This window comes from Drosophila rhopaloa, unplaced genomic scaffold, assembly GCF_018152115.1.
Source record: "Drosophila rhopaloa isolate 14029-0021.01 unplaced genomic scaffold, ASM1815211v1 contig_115, whole genome shotgun sequence".
NCBI lineage: Eukaryota > Metazoa > Arthropoda > Insecta > Diptera > Drosophilidae > Drosophila > Drosophila rhopaloa.
The window spans coordinates 11,135,001-11,154,013 of record NW_025334990.1 but is presented as its reverse complement, the minus strand read 5'-3'; the positions used below and the strand labels follow the sequence as shown (position 1 = coordinate 11,154,013).

General features: G+C 42.2%; 4 protein-coding genes across 4 annotated transcripts in view; 1 reads left to right on the top strand and 3 right to left on the bottom strand.

The window, feature by feature from the left end:
- Positions 1–3,113: 3,113 nt before the first annotated feature.
- On the bottom strand, positions 3,114–4,667 carry LOC108046173 (protein mono-ADP-ribosyltransferase Parp16). The gene has a single exon (XM_017125750.2). The coding sequence runs from the start codon at positions 4,377–4,379 to the stop codon at positions 3,291–3,293; it is 1,089 nt and encodes a 362-aa protein (XP_016981239.1). The 5' UTR covers positions 4,380–4,667; the 3' UTR covers positions 3,114–3,290.
- A 1,429-nt stretch (positions 4,668–6,096) lies between these two features.
- Positions 6,097–8,087, bottom strand: LOC108046172. Its single transcript, XM_017125749.2, has 3 exons — positions 7,522–8,087; positions 6,893–7,059; positions 6,097–6,329 (listed from the first exon to the last, which is right to left on the bottom strand). The coding sequence occupies exons 1-3, from the start codon at positions 8,027–8,029 to the stop codon at positions 6,222–6,224; spliced, it is 783 nt and encodes a 260-aa protein (XP_016981238.1). The 5' UTR covers positions 8,030–8,087; the 3' UTR covers positions 6,097–6,221.
- An 8,128-nt stretch (positions 8,088–16,215) lies between these two features.
- LOC108046171 (NADP-dependent malic enzyme) lies at positions 16,216–18,203 on the top strand. The gene has a single exon (XM_017125748.1). The coding sequence runs from the start codon at positions 16,299–16,301 to the stop codon at positions 18,156–18,158; it is 1,860 nt and encodes a 619-aa protein (XP_016981237.1). The 5' UTR covers positions 16,216–16,298; the 3' UTR covers positions 18,159–18,203.
- Positions 18,204–18,831: 628 nt separating this feature from the next.
- LOC108046177 overlaps positions 18,832–19,013 on the bottom strand; it is a 1,121-nt gene continuing 939 nt past the window's right edge. The window contains exon 2 of the mRNA XM_017125753.2: positions 18,832–19,008. Coding sequence (XP_016981242.1) covers positions 18,901–19,008 — 108 coding nt within the window. The 3' untranslated portion in view covers positions 18,832–18,900. The remainder of the gene's footprint in view (positions 19,009–19,013) is intronic.

Here is a 19,013-nt window from a genome sequence, read left to right as displayed (position 1 = left end):
GAATTCAATGGAGAATTCGGCAGAACGATGGGGAACTTCAAGTGAGTGGCATGTTGCACTCTTTAACTGGATTTTGCCGGCAGGGGTTTTCCGCCACCCACTCACTATCGGTGGCCACACTTTTTTCCCGTGTCGTTGCAAATCAATTTATGCCCGGCCAACGTTTGAACAATTTCTGTTTCTGTTTCGGTTTCTGTTTCGGTTTCTGTTCCGGTTTCCGTTTCTGTTTCGCTTTGTGCAATTGACGGGCCAATAATTAAGCCGGAGTCCAGGGAAAGCGATCGGAAAACGCATGGAAAACCAAATGTACCTCCTTTCCTTGTGGCATCTGACTGGGCCGGTCATGTGGCACGTTCTTATGACTCTGCTGACGTTGCAAAGTCAATATCCTTGCTTATTTAAATTTCAAAGCAAATGACAGAAGGTGTTGTTGTGCTGCCGCAAACTGGATTAAATTTCGTTTAAAATGTAAATGGAAAAAAGCGTGATAGACAGGTTCGGCTTTCCGCCTGAATCGTATCCAAATTGCGTTTACAACGGCGAAACATCAAAAAATGCGAGAGGCACCGAACGCAGGCAAAAACTAAACAAACACCTCATCAAAGAACATCAAAGGCCGCCCCAAAAAATAAGAACAGGAAAACCCCAACAACAATAACCAGGAGGGGAGAAAAATCAAAAACGTAAAGAAAAGAAAAGGAAAGGAAACGAAAAAAAAGGTGGGACTGGGGAAAGAAAAGCATTTTGGTGTGCACGACGCAGAAAATAAAATCAAGAATTTCACACCTTATCAATTTTGCTAGATTAACAAAACGAACAATGGGGTGGTGGGCCCTTCCTCCACCACCCACACCTGGCTGGGAAATTGCAACATCAACGTCCTTGCCACATTGTGATCGACATCATCATCGTCATCGTCATCGTGCTCTGGATGCAGGGAAGCCGCCGTCGCCACACTTTGTCATTAAGGAAGTCAAAAACTTCGACCCCAAGAGGGGGGAGGTTGGGGTCTGAGGAAAAGCAGGGGATGTTTCCCCCCCCCATGTCACTCTCCGGAAAAGTCGGAGAAATGGAGAAAGCGAGGGAGAAATCGGTTTGGCTTTGTGTGACAGCAGCGTTGACATTTATTTTGATTTCAGTTTCGAGTGCAAGCCCTAAGTGGGTGAACTTTCTATTTCCCTTCATCTGTTATCCACTCCAACCTGTTTAGCACCCCCTGCCCTTTCATGCACTGAAAACAAAATAGCAACAACATTCTTTCTATATTTCAAAAGTTTTAATATAAAGACATTTTCCTTTTTTTAGCTTAATAAGATAAATTTTCATAAAAGCAATTAAAAAAACAGAAAAATAAAACGATTATGAATATTTTAAGAACACAGTTGAGTTTTCTTCGATATAAGCCAAATATTTTCTTTTGAGAATGTGTAATTAAAATCTTAAACTATTAATTATCATGTAGGCGAATTGCAATTACAGTTTGGATATATTTTTTTAATATTATATCTTAAAACTTAAATGAATTTTTTTATAACTAAATACCTAATAAAACTTTAATCAATTTTTTGATAACTAAATACCTGATAAAACTTTAATGCAATTTTTTTTTTTAGCTAGATATTTGATAAGGCTTTATTTTCTTTCTGTGCACCCATGCTAATGTGCATCTTGGCTTAGCTTTTCACCCCAGGGATGGCCTTTTTACTTGGTGTCGCTGCCACTAAATTGAATTTTATGTGGCGAATGCCAACTTTGATGTGTGCCTTTATTAATGGTTGCTGGGAAGTGTCAGCCGGTTGCAAAAAATGAGCCGGTAGGGGGAAAATTGGGTCTAAATCAGCACTGATAGAGCGTCGGCGGAGAGTTTACGGTAATTGCAGGCCAAAACAGGGGCGAAAACTCTGAACCGGGCATGTAAATTCAATGAAATATGGCTTGCAAAAATGTCTCGCACAAGCAACGCCTCAAAATGCCAGCAATGCGATGTCCAGTCGTCCCGGTGGCCATCTGAATATCCGAACATCCGACCATGTGGCCATGTGGCCATCGAGCAGCAGCTTGGCATTCCAGGCATAACTTCTGGGAGCAACGAGCAGACGAGCATATGTAAAAAGCGGAGCCAGCCAGCGACACATAAGTACACACGACACACGAACACACATTGCTGGCGGGTTTCCATGACATCAAAAAGAAAAGCGTGCTGAAAAAAATGGAATGGAAAATCTAGCCTGGCCAAGTCTCTAAATTGTGTGGCCCTAAAAGTGTCCAGCGGCACATAATGCTCAAAGAGTGTGCACTTAAAATAAAGCCATAGCTTTGCCCTTGAATTTAGAAACTAGTTCCCAAGAAAAAATGAATAAATAAATATTTTTTTTGATATCAGAATTTTCCGAAATCCCAACAATATTTGCATAATAAAATATTTGGAATTATTTGAACTAACTACATAATACGAATATTCAAAAACGGTTTAATATATGGACTAACCTTTTGGGTGGTTTTACTAAAATCATTTCTAAGGTTATTTCAAAAACGTCAAAAATTTTTTAGTTAATCAAAAAAATTTATAGCGATATCAAAATATTATGTGAATATGTTGAAAACATAGCTTGTGCTTTTTCGTTTTTTTTTCCATTTAAAAAAATGTACCTAACATTTAAAAATCTTTTTAGTGAAACACAACTCAAAGAAAAAGTAATAATATACTTATTAGTTAATTATATTAGTTAATTATATTTTTTGTAAAAGTCTTTCCGTGTTGTACTGTTTTAAGCTATAGTTTCCGGTTTGTCTATGTATTTAATAAGTTCAAACAATATACTTGTATTTTATTTAAGTGCATACCCACTCACACGCACACACACAAAGCTGTCTGTGTCCTTGCCACATGCAACGTCTGCCGGAGTTGCTGCTTCTGCTGTTGCCCAATGGCCGCAAGGAATTTCACACAATTGCTAGAAAAATTGCAGAAAATTGAAAATGTGCGAGAGCGCATAAATTTTTACTGCGTCACTTGTGAATGCTAAATTGTTGTTATTTATGTTGGCACTGTAAAGCCAAGGTCCCCGCCAGTTTATCCCCCTCGAAAGAAGATACTACTACTACGGAGAAGATTTAAAGACACAAATCGATTTCATTTCGCACATCACTTGATGCCTGTCACTGCCCCACGGAGTTTTGTTGCCGTCTTTGATGGGGAATCAAAGTCCAGACCGTAACAAAACCCTGCCGGAGTTCAAGGTCACAGGATATTACAATGGGTAAAAATAAAAGTTTACGATTATCAATTTTCACAGCAGTCCTCGCTTGAGAACGTGTAAGCCAGTGCGGGCAAAAAATCGAAAGAAACTGCAGCCAAAGTTAGCCATCGAGGAAACGATCAGCACTCCAACGCCCAGGGAAATGGCTTCATCCTGGTGTCCTTCCAGCCAGTTGAAAATCTTCCGACAAGGATGCGCCATCAGTTGCATTTGCTTCTCGACCGCATGTTCATAACAACTCTGGCCATAAAACAGTAGATAGGATACCTGCATGGTTTCCGCCTCCTTGATGATCACATGCTTTTTATCCGCACTGGTTTCATTGTCCTGGAAAACGAATTCAACTATGGCCACGCAACGGAGAATGGAACCGCATCGGGAGCCACCCAAACCAGCCTGGGGTTTACTCTTGGCCAGAGCTTCATTGACATCGCTGGTGAGTTCCAGACACTTTCCATCCGATAGGGAATTTTGGTTGAGCAGCGAGTATAGCTTCTCCAATTTGCAGCCATAGAAACCAAGGCGAACGGATTCCTTTTTTTCCTGCCGCAGACGAGCATAGGCCTCACCTCTGCGATTTCCCTTGCCCGTTCGCACCTCGAAGATCTGGGTGGGTGGACGATGGGGAGTGGGCATCCCGAGGTGAGCGTACAGCTCCGCAAACTCACAAGGTCGCAGGGAGCTCAAGGACACGCGATCGGCTTGATCCACCAAGATGTCCGTTAGCAAACGCACCACATTGGGAGAGCAGGCCTGGTAGTCGCTGTGCATGAGCTGGTGCTGCAGTGCCTCCAGTCGGGGGGCATCACCCAGGGTATTACACACCAGATCGATGGTGCTCCAGTGGCTGGGCAGTGGTCTCAATCTTGTCCTGTAACGATGGCTCCAGGCGGCAGCCACGAAAATGGTCCACAACGCCTCACAGCCCATGAAATCCTCCTGAAGACGTCGCTGGACGAGATTCAGGGCCCTCATATCCAGATACGATGTGGGGGTCCTGCGATTTAATGGCAGGACTATGGACTGCGGCAGTAGGGCCACCAATCGCCGCCAGCTGATCCGCTTCGATGGCCTGTGACCATAAAATCCCGTGGCTGAGGCACCCGAAAGCAGAGTCATTTTCACTGGCTCTGAATATGGTCTATGTGGATTTTGATTTTGATTTCCCTTCAGAGACTGAAATTTTGAAATTGTTTTGCAGAGTTTTCGCCAAGCCGTCGGGCATCAATCTATTCCTCCGACAATCTCGACAATCGAATGAAGTGTGTCGCCCAGGTGGCAGGTCGTCCTCGTTGCAGGAGATTGAATTTCGTCCCGGAATGCACTAAGAAAAAAATTACTCATGGATTTGCGTTAAACTGTAATAATTTTTCCTAATATTCCAATCAAGCTGCTTTTTTATTGACAGTAAGTCTTGACACTATACACATACTTTGTTGTAAAACTTTTAAGCCGAAAATAATGGGCAGTTAAAAAATTCGGTTCTTAAAAGTCAACCACGAAATGTTAACCAATTACCGTATTCTATATTATAATAAATATTTTTGATTTTAATCTTCTTAATATAAAATGTTTCTTATGTTTTCTATTGTCTGAGAATATTTTTAAATATATTATATATATATTATATATATTTTGCGAATTATTTTGTAAAACATTGTTGAATATATCCAAAGTTTCAAAAAAACATGTTTAAATCTAAGATCTATGTTTTGTTTTATTTTAGGAAGAAATTAAAATAATAATATAAGCAAATAATAAATTTAATTCTTCAACACTTAAGTAATATGAAATGATTAAATAAATTTTAAATGTTGTTTTGCCTTACCATTTCTGAAAGTTTCTTCGAGTGCATTCCTAGTAACAGTTGCCAAGTGTGATCTCCGGATGGGTTTTGGTTGGGTTGGGCCTGGTTGTGCTGTAATTGATTAATGGAGCCTGATGTCGAATGCCTGATGCCTGCTGTCTGCCGGTTGATGGCTGACGCTCACCTTATGTCGGGGGTGACTTGGCCCAGGACCCCGAGATGAGATGAAGCCACCACCAGGAGCGGGTGGAATGGTCAAAGTTGCATCATAGCTACGCAGTTAATTGGATACTTTTTCAATACTTTTATCTACGGCAGCAACCCCCGGCCACTGGGTCTCTCCACCTGCTGCTGCATGCGTAATTTATTGATATACTCCCGCTAAATTATGAGTCTCCTGGGGGGCGCGAGAAGGAAATAATTTTTTGTTTTCCCCACTCTTTTTTGCCCCATGAAAGGAGGCTGCAGGTGTGGGTCTGTGTGGAAATCAGTTAACCGAAAAAGTTTGCAACTTTTTGCCGTGCTCGCTGCCTGTGAAATCAAAGTTGGAGTTTATTCAAATAAACGCCGACATTAAGAGAGTTGCAACTGTTGCGTTGCGTCGCCGGGAGGCGTCTCCTGGCATTCGGCGGCATAAATCAGAGCCCAACAGCCGTGGCAACTTTTTCCCCAGATAAACTTTTGACGTCATTTAACCCTCTTTTTTTTTGCCAGGCTTTTTTCGGGGGGTGCCTGCAATGTTATTAATATGCTCAAGTTTCTTTTGGCGTTGTCAATTCCCCGGAGGCGCTTCCTGCTAAATAATTCCAGTTGCCATCGATTTCCCGCCTCCAGGACAAAACAAATGTGTTTAAAGGATTCTCTTCGTTTATTACACACCAAATGAGGGCCCATTTTCATATGCCACAGTGACAGATAAACAGGATATGCAGTGATAGGAAAGTTACCATATTATCAATTTTAAAGTTCAGGTAAATGGTAAGATGAGTTTTAAAGGGCCCTTCGTCGTTAATAATTAGGCTATGAAACTACATTTCTGGACCATTATTGAAGTGTTTATTTATTTTAAGAGGAATAAACGACCAATAAAAATACCTAGTTACATCCCCTCATTTGCCTACCACATTTAACATTTCCCCGAAGTCTTAAGCAAATTAATAACTGGCGATGGATAGATACGATTTCACGGACTCCACAATCTTCGGCACAAAAATGCTATTGTTGTGCAGGACAAATAGGAAATTTCGCAGCGGCAATGAGTTCTGAAATGCAGAAGATGAAATGTGAATCAGTGCGGCGAAATCAATTATCACAAACACTCTCCATCGAATGGCTGATAAATATATATGGGTTTCGGGACTGGGGAAAATAAATATAAATTGCCTGCTGGCTGGCGATTTGATTTCATAAATATGTGCCTCACGTAGCCCAGCTCAATTGCCAATTAGAAGCGAGGCGAAAGGAAAAAGCAGTGGCAAAGGCGGCAGGAAAAAAACATAAAAAGAAAAGGCGGTGGCACTTGAAAATTCTGAGGCATCAACGGAAGTTGATTTGTATACGGAATCGCATATAAAAGTTGCCCACTTTTAACCTGCACCTTTTTGGCCAAAATTCAATAAAGCAATTGGAAATTTTTCTCACGTCTCTCTAGGAAATTATTATGGAGCTGGCAGTAGAGGACGGCCGTTTCAAATGGAATTCTTTAAACAATTTTCCCCAAGCCCACACATATACTGCCACCTGGAGATGGGGAACTCGAGCAAACAAAGCGTGTCCCCAACTGAAATACAATTACCACATGGGGTCTTTAGGTTTTCCCACTCACCTTTAGATCGTTCATTATCTTGGCAAACTTTGGACTGCTAATGTTTTCGAAAAAGTTTAAAAAGTAGTCGAAAAATAGGGCATTCAGTTGGTCCTGTGGCAGGATCTCCAGAACCCTCTCCACCATTCCATGCAGGCCTTTTGGTAGTTTTCCGGTGTATTGTAGTTCTAAAAATGTATTTTCTTTTTAGTTGCTTATACAAAATGTTTATTTTGATTATATGGCAATAGCACTTTAAATTAAAATAAATATTTATTGTTAAATCAAACATTTTAAAAATGTTAGGAATTTTAAAAACATTTTAAACAAACATTTTAAAAATGTTAGGAATTTTAAAAATGTTAGAAATAAATGTTCTAAAAAGGTCGCCATACTGATATGATATGAGGTAAATATTAACTTCTTATTAATTTATCACGTCAGTAAAGAAAATAATATTTATTTCATCAAAGGAGGTTAACAAATTAAAAGCCAATAGATTGTCTGTTCGTATCAATATAACATATGTATATAAGGCCGTACAAAATTAATTTCCACTTAAGTATTTCATAAATTAATTTTTAAAAATGAAATTCAAGAAATACTACTACTAAATGAACCATTTTCCCCTTAATAAGCAACATACGCACCTTTCATTTCAATAGAGCTCATAGCGGAAACTGTGAACACCTCTGCCACCGAATGCACCACCTTGACCACATCCAATCCTTGATCGCTCATGTAGTTGGTGAACGCAAGGACTTCCGGCAGCTGAAGGATCTTCCGCTTGATGGTCGCAAAATAGCTGCTGCTGAGAAATGTGTAGGCTCTTTGGAACTCCTCATCACTGAAGTAGTACTGCTTAGCTATGATTTGGACTCTTCGCACTGGAATCAGAGCCACAAAGGCGCTCAAATCGATGGAATTGTTGGAAGGACTTGGTTTCTTGTGAGTAAGGAAAATCAGATCATCGGAGGCATTCCTTTGGCCGCTTTCGTCACTCTCTTCGCTGGTGGTTCCGTCGAGAGTGACGAATCCAACACCGCTCGATTCCGATTCGTCACTATCCGGCTTAATTAATTCGTCCTGTGGAAAGCCCATCGAATCTGAAATTCCAGCGGCACAGACGATCAAAAGTAACAGGTAACCGCGATTCATACTGGCGATGTGATCTCCTGCACAGAATCTCAACTTCTGACCGACTCTTCTCACAGTATTCCACGTCCGCCAGCTTGTGTAGACTTTGGAGACCATTCTAGACTACGACAATCGTTTTGTCCCAACGATTATTTAATTTAATCAGCAGCATTCAACAAAAACACACACTTATGGGGGGGGAATTCATGACAGAGGTCACTACACTTTCAAAAACAACACAGAAGGTTTGTTGGAATAGTTTCGAAATTTGAAACCAAATTCAAAGGGTTTTCACAAATGGGGAAGTTGCTTTAAATTTAGCTGAAAGCTTTCATTTAACAAATAAAATTATAAAACTATATTATTGTTACATCGCTAGGAGGCATACTATAAAAAATACATTTTAGCAATCGGTCAACATTTTTGACAAATTATCTAAATATATTATATTAAGGAAATTATATTTTCTGATTTTATAATATAATTTTTGGTACTAAATGTCAATTTATAAAATGTACGTTTTATTTAAGTGAATACTTTATGATTTCTTCAGCTGGAATTGACTGTGCTTTTTTTTAAGTGCAGCTTAAAGCTGTAGTTTATAAAATATTGATTTATAGACTTATTGGTGGCTGGCGATTAGGCCATAAAACATAACTTCGGGCCATGGCAGCCACCATCACCGCCTCGTTCTCGTAAATTATCCAAATGGGCGACTTTCCTGTGGGCGATTTGGACAACTGCATTTCCGCCGATGCAAATCAAAGAAAATCACACCCATTTTGCCCCTCTTTGCGGGTGAAATTCACACTTTGACAGCTGGCGGGAATGTCACCCGGTTAGTCACTATATGTGTGTGTCACTCAGTCATCCAGTCATTCAGTCATTCAGTCATTTAGTCAGTCAGCCAGTCAGTCAATCGCTCAGGCGCCCATTCAGGTCTCGTTTCCAGCTCGCTCGCTTGTCAAACTGTGCATAAAATATGTACATGCATATGTCCCGGCACACACATTTCCACCCGCACTCCGGCTGATATATTCATTTGCTCATTCAGCAAGTTAAGTAGGAATAAAATTGTCAATTTTCATGTCATTATTTCATGTCGTCGTCGCCGTTTGCCGCTTGCCGCTCACTTTCCCATGTGTCAACTGTGACACTCTCCACTCGCGTCGCTGTGTGTTTTCGGATATGATTTATTCACTTGGCTTGATTTATTACATGCCCACACGGCCGCAGCCTGTAAATTGTTCTGCCTACAAACCAATAATAATTGTATCGTCGTCAACGTCAGCCAGTCAGCCAGCCAGCCAGTCGACCGAACTTTAGTTGCACCGCAATTTTTTACATAAATTATTTGACTAAGCCCCCAACTTGATTAAAACTTGGCCTAGACTCCTGGAGACTCCGGGTTTTTCCGTAACGTATGACACTTTATGAATTTGGCGAGCAAAGTTTTGAGGGTGCAAACTTTTGCCGGTGTCGGTTTGGTGCCGTAAACAATCGGCCGGGCAAGTTATCCTGCACTCAAACAAATTTCACCTAAATCGGGTGAAGTTTGCTAAGTTACCAATTACTAGCTAATTTGTTATTATCCACTATAATATCAACATGGACAAAATAATTGTTTTAGCTGGGTACCTAAATAATAATAAAAGTTTATTTTTAAAAAAACCGTTCATTTATCTACTTTTTCTTACAATGAAAATAAAATAACAAGGAAAACAAAGGTTGAATTATGTACATTTAGAGGGGTAGAAACGAGAAGTTTAAATTGAAAGTTCCAATGATATTTTTTTTAATCATTAAATCAAATATTTAGAACCACCTTACATTTATTTTTTTAGATACATTTTATTGTTATTTTTAAAACAGTTATGTGCGACCATTAATTTATACAAATACTTTAAAATTGATCACGAACTTTTGATGGCTAATAAATTTGTAAGTATTTCAATTTTGAAGTAAATGGAGTTGAAAATCAATTATAAAAATCATTTAAAGCCTCTATTTGCTGTTGAAATATTTTGTAGAAAATCAGGGACACTCTTTCTTCAAGTGTATCGAGCGGGCCGAGCTTATAAATTAATTTTGCCCCACCAGAACACTTCAGCGAGCTGGTGGCATACCTCAGCTGCCATAAAGGTGGCGGCGGCCCAAGTTGGCGGCGACTTAATTAACTGCAGTCCGGCGAAGTCAGCGGTACACACGCACCTGAGACCGAGACCGAAAGCAGAGGATGAAGGACGAAGGACGACGGACTGCATCCTTGAAGGGAAAAAGAGGCAGTTAATTTCATGCTGCCTGGCTTTGGACCTACTCCTTCCCCTCCCCGCCCCTCTGTGTGCCATGTGTTTTAAAGTGATTTTCTTGGCCAGGCGCCTTTTGTTTATGTTGCGGCATAAGAGCTCCGCTTTACCGCAAGTGTCAACATTTATTTCCAACTTAACACTTTTGGCGTAACATGGCGCTTAATCCGCAGCGCCAAGTCGAGCCGCGCCAAGAACTTGACTAATTTTGTGCAAAGTTCAGCATTAACATTACCGCAAATTAGCAAAAGTTTTCGCACAAACAGCCGCAGCGCAGGAAAAAAAAAAAAAAAAAGATGAGTGGAGAGGGGAGCAGTGAGGAGAGGAGGAGCAGTAAATCCGATTGCAGGGATTGCATGGTGGGAAAGCCTGGGAAATGCTGGGAAAACAGGGGGCATGCGGGGAGCCCTTTGAGTTGTGGCATCAGCAGACGTTGCCTGTAGTATCTGGGATGGTTCACTGACTGCCATAAATTAACTTGTCTAGGCCCGATTCCTTGCCAGGCGGCCTGTCCCCAAAAACTTCTTGCCAGATTCACCAGCTGGATCTCCTCCTGCGCCAGCTCCTTTTTCCTCTTGTAATCTGTTTCACACTTAATGTTTTCACTCACTGTTTTCTCAGTTCGGTTTTCACTTTACCAGCACGTACGAAAAATTGTTGTTTAATTGGGTACATATTTCTAAAATCGAAATGTCAGCAGATTAGTAAGCTACTTAAAACTAGAAAGATATGCCTTGACCTAGAATAAAATGAAAAGATATTAAATTCAATGCCTAACAACTTTTGGTTAGTATTAGTTTTATATTTTTCTTCCATTTATTTACCTATTTATTGTATAAGTGGTAATTGACAATCAACAAAATTGCCCAATTTAAATAGTTCCTAAACATATTCAAAAATTTCTTCTTTTACATGTCAATAACTCATAATTTAAACAAAGAATGCAATACAAAACAATTTATGACATTTATTTTTCAATAGTTAAAACCATTTTATTGATTCTACCCAATGTAAAGAATTCAAAAATGACAAAATTATGTCCTATAAATAGTCCTCTTTATTTTAAAGACCGAAGCAGCCTTTAATAGATACCTATTTACAGATAACGTTTTTCCCTTCACAGTGACGGTTGATTTCGATATGGGTTATTTATAGATGGACAGATCAATCGATATGTACTTTATCCACGCGGACTTGTCCCTGTCAGTTGTCAATCAGTTTTTCGGGTTTGGCTTTGATTTCCATCCACTGCCCCGGCGAAGGATGTCAGTAAGCCGTAACAAAAACAGAAATTATGTCCTTACACACAGGTCATCGCCGACTGCCCTGCACAACCTTCAATCAATTGGGGTTTTTGGTATTTTCGGGGCGGAGAGGGGATTCCCCGTCCTTCAAACTGAAGAGCAGAGTGTTCCATCGCTTTTGACACGTTTGGCAAATATTTGAGCACGTCTAAAAGCGCGTTACGGTCTCCAGCTGGCGTTCAATATTTTCAGAGTGAGCGCAGCAGCCTCAGATGACCGATTTTCACTGCTTTTCCCGCCCACTTTTCCGCCTTAGGCTCCCCGCCCCCTCCGTTGCCCCCACCTTGCCCCATCACAAATCGCGTGGCAGTGCGTGCTTTGCCCTTGGCCTGTGGCTTAATTAATTTTCGCTTCCGTTAACAATTTTTATGCGGACTTGGCTCCTTGGGAGCGCTTGGCATGCGCTGATTTCGTGTTTATGGGTCCTTTAATTCGCCACTAATACGGGTCCGTTTGCGGCGGAATTATTTGCCGGATACATGCGATTAGTTTTGCTCAGATTGCGAATAGTTTTTGCTCTCCATTTTGCAAGCGTGCAACAAGTTAATTACATAATTCAGCCAACCCACGCCTGCACTCGCCTTTGATATTAATGTCTGCGCGGGGCACTTCCGATATATATAAACCAAATAAACACTAAATTCCAGTTAAATAGGCAGCGACACCAGCAGCAGCACCAGAAACTTGGTCAAAAGAAATATAAAATAAAATAAAATTAAATAAAATAGCAAAAGGAGCATAAGAAGCATCAGCAGCATCGAAAAAAGGAGACTTAAAAAATAAGCTAAAAGTCTTTTGAAGTTGCCAAAGTAAAAGCAGGGGGGGGAAAATGAAGGAGGTGGTAGGGGGAGGGTGGGAAATGGGAAATGCAGGCAAACAGCGCGATATAAAGTTGGGGCTTTTTGGCTTTGACGCACGTAGCTCCCGATTTGAAAGTTTGTCGTGTGTGCTCTGTATATATATTCATATATATATATGTGTTTACACATACAAGTTTATATATATATATATGAACAACAAGGAATCGACAGAAACTCCAGATCCCACTTCTGCGTTTGCTGCAACGCTTTTATTAAGCTTATAAATTTTTTATTTAAGACTTTTCACTTTGAGCAGTTTTGCGAAAGCCTCGGGGCCAAATGGCAAACAGCAGCCACACCGACAGTCATGTGACATTTATTCGAGTTGCGCCAGGAGCATTTCAATTTCACATTTAACAAACGGACCCACTCCATTGCATTCGCTAAACCCGTTGTACCCATAAATTATCCAAATAGTTAATGCCAAAATTGTGAAATAGTGTGACACTTTCATTAAATGCCCAAAGCGGGAGCGCTGAATAAATGGAGAATTTCAATAAAAATGCCAAAATGCACTGGCCACGACATGCGATGCGAAAATATTTGATAAACTGCAACAATTTCCCCAAGGGCTGACCACTTTTTTATGCCAACTGCCTGCCAGTATTAGTTTTGCGAATATATTCGCTGGAAATGCGACTAAATCCATATGGAGTTTATCCGATTTGATTTGTGGCCTGCTAAAGTTTTCAAAGTAAAAATTTTACCAATTTCGACCATTTTGATAATAAGATGCTGGTAACGTTTATTTGTGTTTGCCTACACAGAAACAAAATAATGAGCTATTTAATAATAATAATTGACTTTAGGCAAAGGCTTAAAAAATATTGATTTATAGATTGCAACATACTATTTCATGTGACGCTTTTATTGATTTTAAAATGATTGGAAATGATGATATTTTCTGCAATAATTAATAAGTGGGCCTATCAATTTACAATTAAATAATAGAATTATATGTATTTATATATTGAAACCTCTGTCGAGTTTGTATAACTGATGTTGGCCATATTTTGGAGTTGGTTGTTCTACATTTATAGTTGGTTTAAAACGAACCTATCTTCAAAACCTTTTAATTTTTTCGATGAATACAATAATTGTAAAAATTTTTCTAATTCATTTATACATTTTTCTGTGTGTAATATGTCAGTTTGTGGGGTCCTAAAAAAAAGCGTCACGTGGTGCATATAAATTGCCAGGTTTGGAAACTTTTCTGTAGAGGTGCAAATTACTTTTGTTCTTTTCTGTTTGCCATCGGCGTATTTTTTGCTCCATTTTTCCCTTCGCCTGACAACTGTCGAGCATCGAATTGACCAGACTTTTGGCATTGCCTAAGCGTGCGTGTGAATGACCAAAAACTGGACATGGACGCACAAGTATTTATAGCAGACTCACACATGTTCGACTATGTGTGGTCAAAGGAAATCAATTTCCATATGCAAAACTTTTTTAGTGCACGTACTGGACGACGAGAAGGGAGCCCAAAATCGAATTTGGTCCATAAAATATTCAAATTGTTCTGTATAAACGACGCATAAACATTCTTTGTGCAGGGCACCTGCAGCACCAGCACCAGCTCCATTCCATTCCATTCCATTTCGATCCCGCCCCGAATCGCATAAATTTTTATGTTCAAATGCCAAAGGCCGTAGGCAGGCGATCGCTTAATGTGTCCCGCGGCAGAAATTCAATTTGTAGCACATCCGTGGCCGAAAAGGAAAAGGTAAAAAACAGCCAGCGGAGGGAACTGCAAATGCGAAAAAAGTGCAAATGTCCGACTGGCCAAGGACCAAGGAACAAGGAGCAGGAAGCAGGGAACAAGGACCCAAACAAACCGAAACAAAATAGGAGCAAAAGTCGCCCCTTGAGAGCTGAGAAAAACACTGCCTGACTGCTGCTGCTGCTACTTTGCTATGCGAACGATTGATTGAAAATTGATTTCATTATGAACTTGTGATGCATATTCGCCCAACCACCTAGCCACCCCCAACCACCCATCCACAGAACCACCCCACCACCCAACCATCCAACCACATATCCTTCAACACCACCCGGCATTCCCACAGAGTTTTGTGCATCTCAGTAGATAATTGGATTTCGGAAGGTTGCCAAGTCCGTTGTGTCCGTAGTGTATTGTGCATTTCCACTTCCAATTAGTTATGGAATTTTTGCTGTATTTAAATTTTTGTATCCCCCAGTTAGACTTATCGGAATGTGTAAGTTGAGAAGGGAAGATTGTGGGTGGGCCAAATGCCCCCCATTTCCAGAACACAGTCCCAGGAAATTAAGCCGCTTATGGCTGGGTCATTCGTTCCCTTTTGTTTTTTAATGCTCAGCCAGGCTCCCATCCTGCCAACCCCCCCATCCCCCATCCCCCCTTCACCGATTCCCATCCTCTTTTTGGGCCAAAAAATATTACTCGGCTGCCATTCCACTTAAGATTCCGCCGGCCAAGTGCACTTGTGCTGGCCACAAATGGCAATGGCTGTGTTGTCTGTCGCGCGTATTTAGCATAAAAGGTGCGGCCAAGACTTCGCCGGGCTTTTGATGTCCCCCCTCTAGCCCCCCACCCCCCAAACCCTGCCGACAATGTTGATATTTTGCATCAAAATTCTGACAAACTTGTTCAGCGAAAAAGGGGTGGGGGGTTGGTGGTGGTGGATAGATCCGAAGCGGAAGTGGCGACATTTTAGGATGTCACTCCGAGTTTGAGGTCGCCGCAAAGTGCGCAACACAATTTGCATAATGCCCGGTGGGACGGATGAATGTGGCTGCGGATGAGGATGTGGCGGGGACTGGAGAGCGGGGAGTGGGGAGTGGAGAGGGGGGAGCGGGCGGAGATGCTGAATGCGGTCCCGAATTTGGTCTACGTTTCGGTCTTCTGTTGCTGCACTGAGGGAAAATTAATTCAATTAAATTCAGATGACAACATCTCCATTACGAACATGTATTCATTTCAAGCTGACATTCTGTAAAATGCTAAATGCTAATATGCAGGTATATGTAGGTAGGCATTGAACTAAAAAGCGGATTTGTTGCGCTAACTTAGCCAATATACGACGAAAAGCCACAAGAAAACTTATTTGTCCAGCTGAAAACCAATCAATAGATTCCAAGTTGATTTAAAAAAAAATTTTTCTTTAATGGTTTTTGCATTTTTTATAAATTATGATTTCTTGCGAAAATCGGCTCAAAATTTATTTTTATAACTGTGAATACCAATCGATTGGAAATTTTATAACGAATTCAATGGTATATGACATTCCACCCTTTGAGCCTTCTTTTCCAGCGTTTTGATCAAAAACACCTAAAATAGAATTCATTTTTTCGGGACATTGCATTTTTGATATTTTTTATAAAGGGTTACTTCATGATTTTTTGCCAAAACTGTCTCAAAATTAAATTTTTTAACTGAGAATTCCAACTTATTGCCAATTTTATAACGAGTTCAACGGTATATGACATTCCAAAATGTTCTTCGTACAGCGAACGAAAATTTAGATTTTGTTCAGCTAAGGACCTAAACAATCGATTCAAGGATCTTATCCCTTAAGTTGACTACAACCTATACATGTCGTATATATAGGCACAATCTGGTGTGACTGCAAGGGTATTATAACTTTAGTCTGCTAGCGTTTAAAATGAAAACTATTTTCTTTGCCAGTGCATGCAAATGAGTACGAGATGAACAAGCAGGCGGTCTTATCCTCGTCAGTATTGGTTCAGGTCTTGTTCGGACTGTTGTATCCCACACGCAGTCGCCACCTCGACATTGTTATACCTAACATATCCCCACCTAACACACTTTCCCAAGGACACCATGAAGAAATCGCCGAGGACGAGTCGGGCGAAGGCCGAGCAGAAACAGAAGGTGGAGAACGAGTTGAAGTGCGTGAGCGACTTTGAGAGGACCTTGCTCCTGGACACGATGCCCCGCCGGATGGACACCTTCTGGAAGACGGACACCAGGCTGAGTGCGTCCAGGCTGAGTGGTCCTTGGATGCTGCACCACTGCAACTTCAACAAGGGACTCGCCTTTTCACTAAATGAAAGGCGGGTGCTGTCCATCCACGGACTGCTGCCGGTGGCAGTGCGGACCATTGATCACCAGGTGGCCGCCTGTTCGCAGGTCCTCGATCAGTTCACCACCGACATGCAGAGGTACTTGTATCTGGTCTACCTGTCGCGCAGAAATAGGAGACTGTTCTACTATATATTGCTCAGCGATACCGATCGCTTTATGCCCTTGACGGACTCCACTGGTTCGGTGGAGTTGCTCACGATCCACAGGATGCTGCACTCCGTGGGCCAGGGATTGTTCATAACCAGCAAGGATCTGGGTCATGTGGCCCAAATCCTGGCCAATTGGCCGATCCGCTGTGTTCGCTGCTTGCTGGTGAGCAATGGAGCCTCTGTGCTGAGTCTCGGTGACTTGGGTGTGGACGAGATGCCCGTCCTCTTCTCGAACATTCATCATAATGTGGTCTTTGGTGGCATTCATCCGGATTTCTGTCTGGCCGTGATGATAGACGTGGGCACGAACAACGAGCAGCTGCTGGAGGATCCCGCCTATTCGGGTTTGAAGGAGCATCGTGCCTCGGACGAACTGTACCACAAGTTGTTCGAGGAATTCACTCTGGCGGTCATCCAGCAATACGGCTCACATGCCCTGATCCTGTGCAAGGACTTCGAGGCGCAGAACGCCAAGAAGCAGGTGGAGTTGTACCGCGCCCGCCAGTGCATCGTGGACGTGGATTTCCAGTGCATGGCTGCAGTTGCTCTGGCCGGAGTCATTGTATGCGATAAATTGAAAAGGGTCTTCTTTTCGGCCAATGTGTTCTTGTTCTACGGTGGCGATGCCATCAACATTGGCATGGCTCGATTGTGCAAGGCTTTGCTGCGAAGGGAGGGCTTCAGTGAGATGAAGGCCCGGGAGCGGATTTGGTTTTGCGATGCCAACGGATTGATAGTGATGGACAGGCAGGACATTCCCGAGGAGCTGCTTGAGTTTGCCCAGATTCATGAGCCCATCTTCAGCCTAGTTGAGGCCATTCAAGAGCTAAAACCCAATGTCCTGGTGGGAGGATCCTCGCAGCCGAACAGCTTTACGCCGGATGTCCTGCGGGCGATGGAGAAGAGCGCCTGTCAACCGGTCATTTTTGCTCTATCAAGACCTCAGGAACAGGCGGAGTGCACCGCTGAAGCGGCATACTCCTACACCAAGGGACGTTGCATCTTCATCTCCGGATCGAAGCTGCCGCCGCTGAAGTATGGCAACAAGTGGTATCAGCCGGGTCATTGCACCAGTAGTTACCTAGTGGCCGGAATAAGTTGCGGCGTGATGTTGGCTGGATTCTCGACCATTCCGGATGAGGCCTTCTGCGTCGCGGCCGAGCGTCTGGCCAGTCTGGTGTGGCCCTGTGACCTGGAGATGCGGAACGTCTATCCGCCGATGAGGAAGATCCAGTGCATCAGCCTGCAAATGGCCGAGGCCATCTTCACGTACGCCTTTCGCCGGGGATTGGCCACGCTGTGGCCACAGCCGGAAAACCCCATGGAGTTCATCAAGAGCTCGATGTACGACTCGCAGTACCGCATGAATATCGTGGACGTTTACTGCATGCAAAACCGTAGTATCGCCACCACCGAATCCCACAAATACTACCAGCTTAACATCTAGGACCTGTACTTACTTTGGGGCCATTATTAAATGGAGTGAACCAGAGAGCTGGGATTAAGGGGCCACTAACTGGGGGCAAATTGCATGGCGTATCATGTCTAATAACAGTTGTTTGCCCAGTCTGCATATTGATTTCGATTCGAACCAAAGTCGGAGTACAAGAACGCCGGCGGGCAATTAATTGCATGCAATTTTCATGTGTCAACTCATGCTGTGTGTGGCCATATATGTACATGCGAATACTCGGGTGGTGTTTTGGCTGGTTCAGTACTCAATTCTCCAGTGACTGCACTCGAAACTATCGCCGTACGACAATAAAATAATTGAAACAACCACCATGAAATGGTAGGAAACACAGCCACAGCAAAAATGCAGACAAATTAAATTGCACGAGTGTGCACGGGTGTGTGTGTGTGGGTGAGTGGGTGTGGGTGTGTGTGCGTCTGGCTTTGACAGGTGTGCGTCTGAGCGAAAGCATGATATTCCATTCCATTTATCAATACGGAAAATGAAATGCAACCCGGCATTGTGTCGGTTTCCCCTTTGTCACATTGAATTATTTGCTTAGGTTTTTTACCGCACTTTCCGGCCATCGCTTATCGGCTGGCCTTTTAGCATGAATGGAGCCCATCTGAAATTTTCATTAGCCACATATTTTCACAAGGCAATAGAATTCGACTTTGGCTAACACTACCATTGAGTTTTGATTTTATTAGACTTAAACGCAGGAGGAGTTCTTACACTACGTTGGACCCCAGGAGATGACTTCGTAGCCAATTGTTTTTAGGTCCTGAGCATCGATGGCATGTCCCGAGAGCTCCCGAACCACGCTCTGTACATTAGTTGTTTTCTGAA

What these genes read in the sequence shown, in the direction of transcription:
- LOC108046173 (XM_017125750.2), bottom strand. Translation starts at nt 4,379, where the DNA reads ATGACTCTGCTTTCGGGTGCCTCAGCCACGGGATTTTATGGTCACAGG.
- LOC108046172 (XM_017125749.2), bottom strand. Translation starts at nt 8,029, where the DNA reads ATGAATCGCGGTTACCTGTTACTTTTGATCGTCTGTGCCGCTGGAATT. An exon ending in GAGCTCTATTGAAATGAAAG is followed by an intron (nt 7,060 to 7,521) that starts GTGCGTATGTTG and finishes ATACATTTTTAG; the next exon opens with AACTACAATACACCGGAAAA. An exon ending in AGATAATGAACGATCTAAAG is followed by an intron (nt 6,330 to 6,892) that starts GTGAGTGGGAAA and finishes TCTGCATTTCAG; the next exon opens with AACTCATTGCCGCTGCGAAA.
- LOC108046171 (XM_017125748.1), top strand. Translation starts at nt 16,299, where the DNA reads ATGAAGAAATCGCCGAGGACGAGTCGGGCGAAGGCCGAGCAGAAACAG.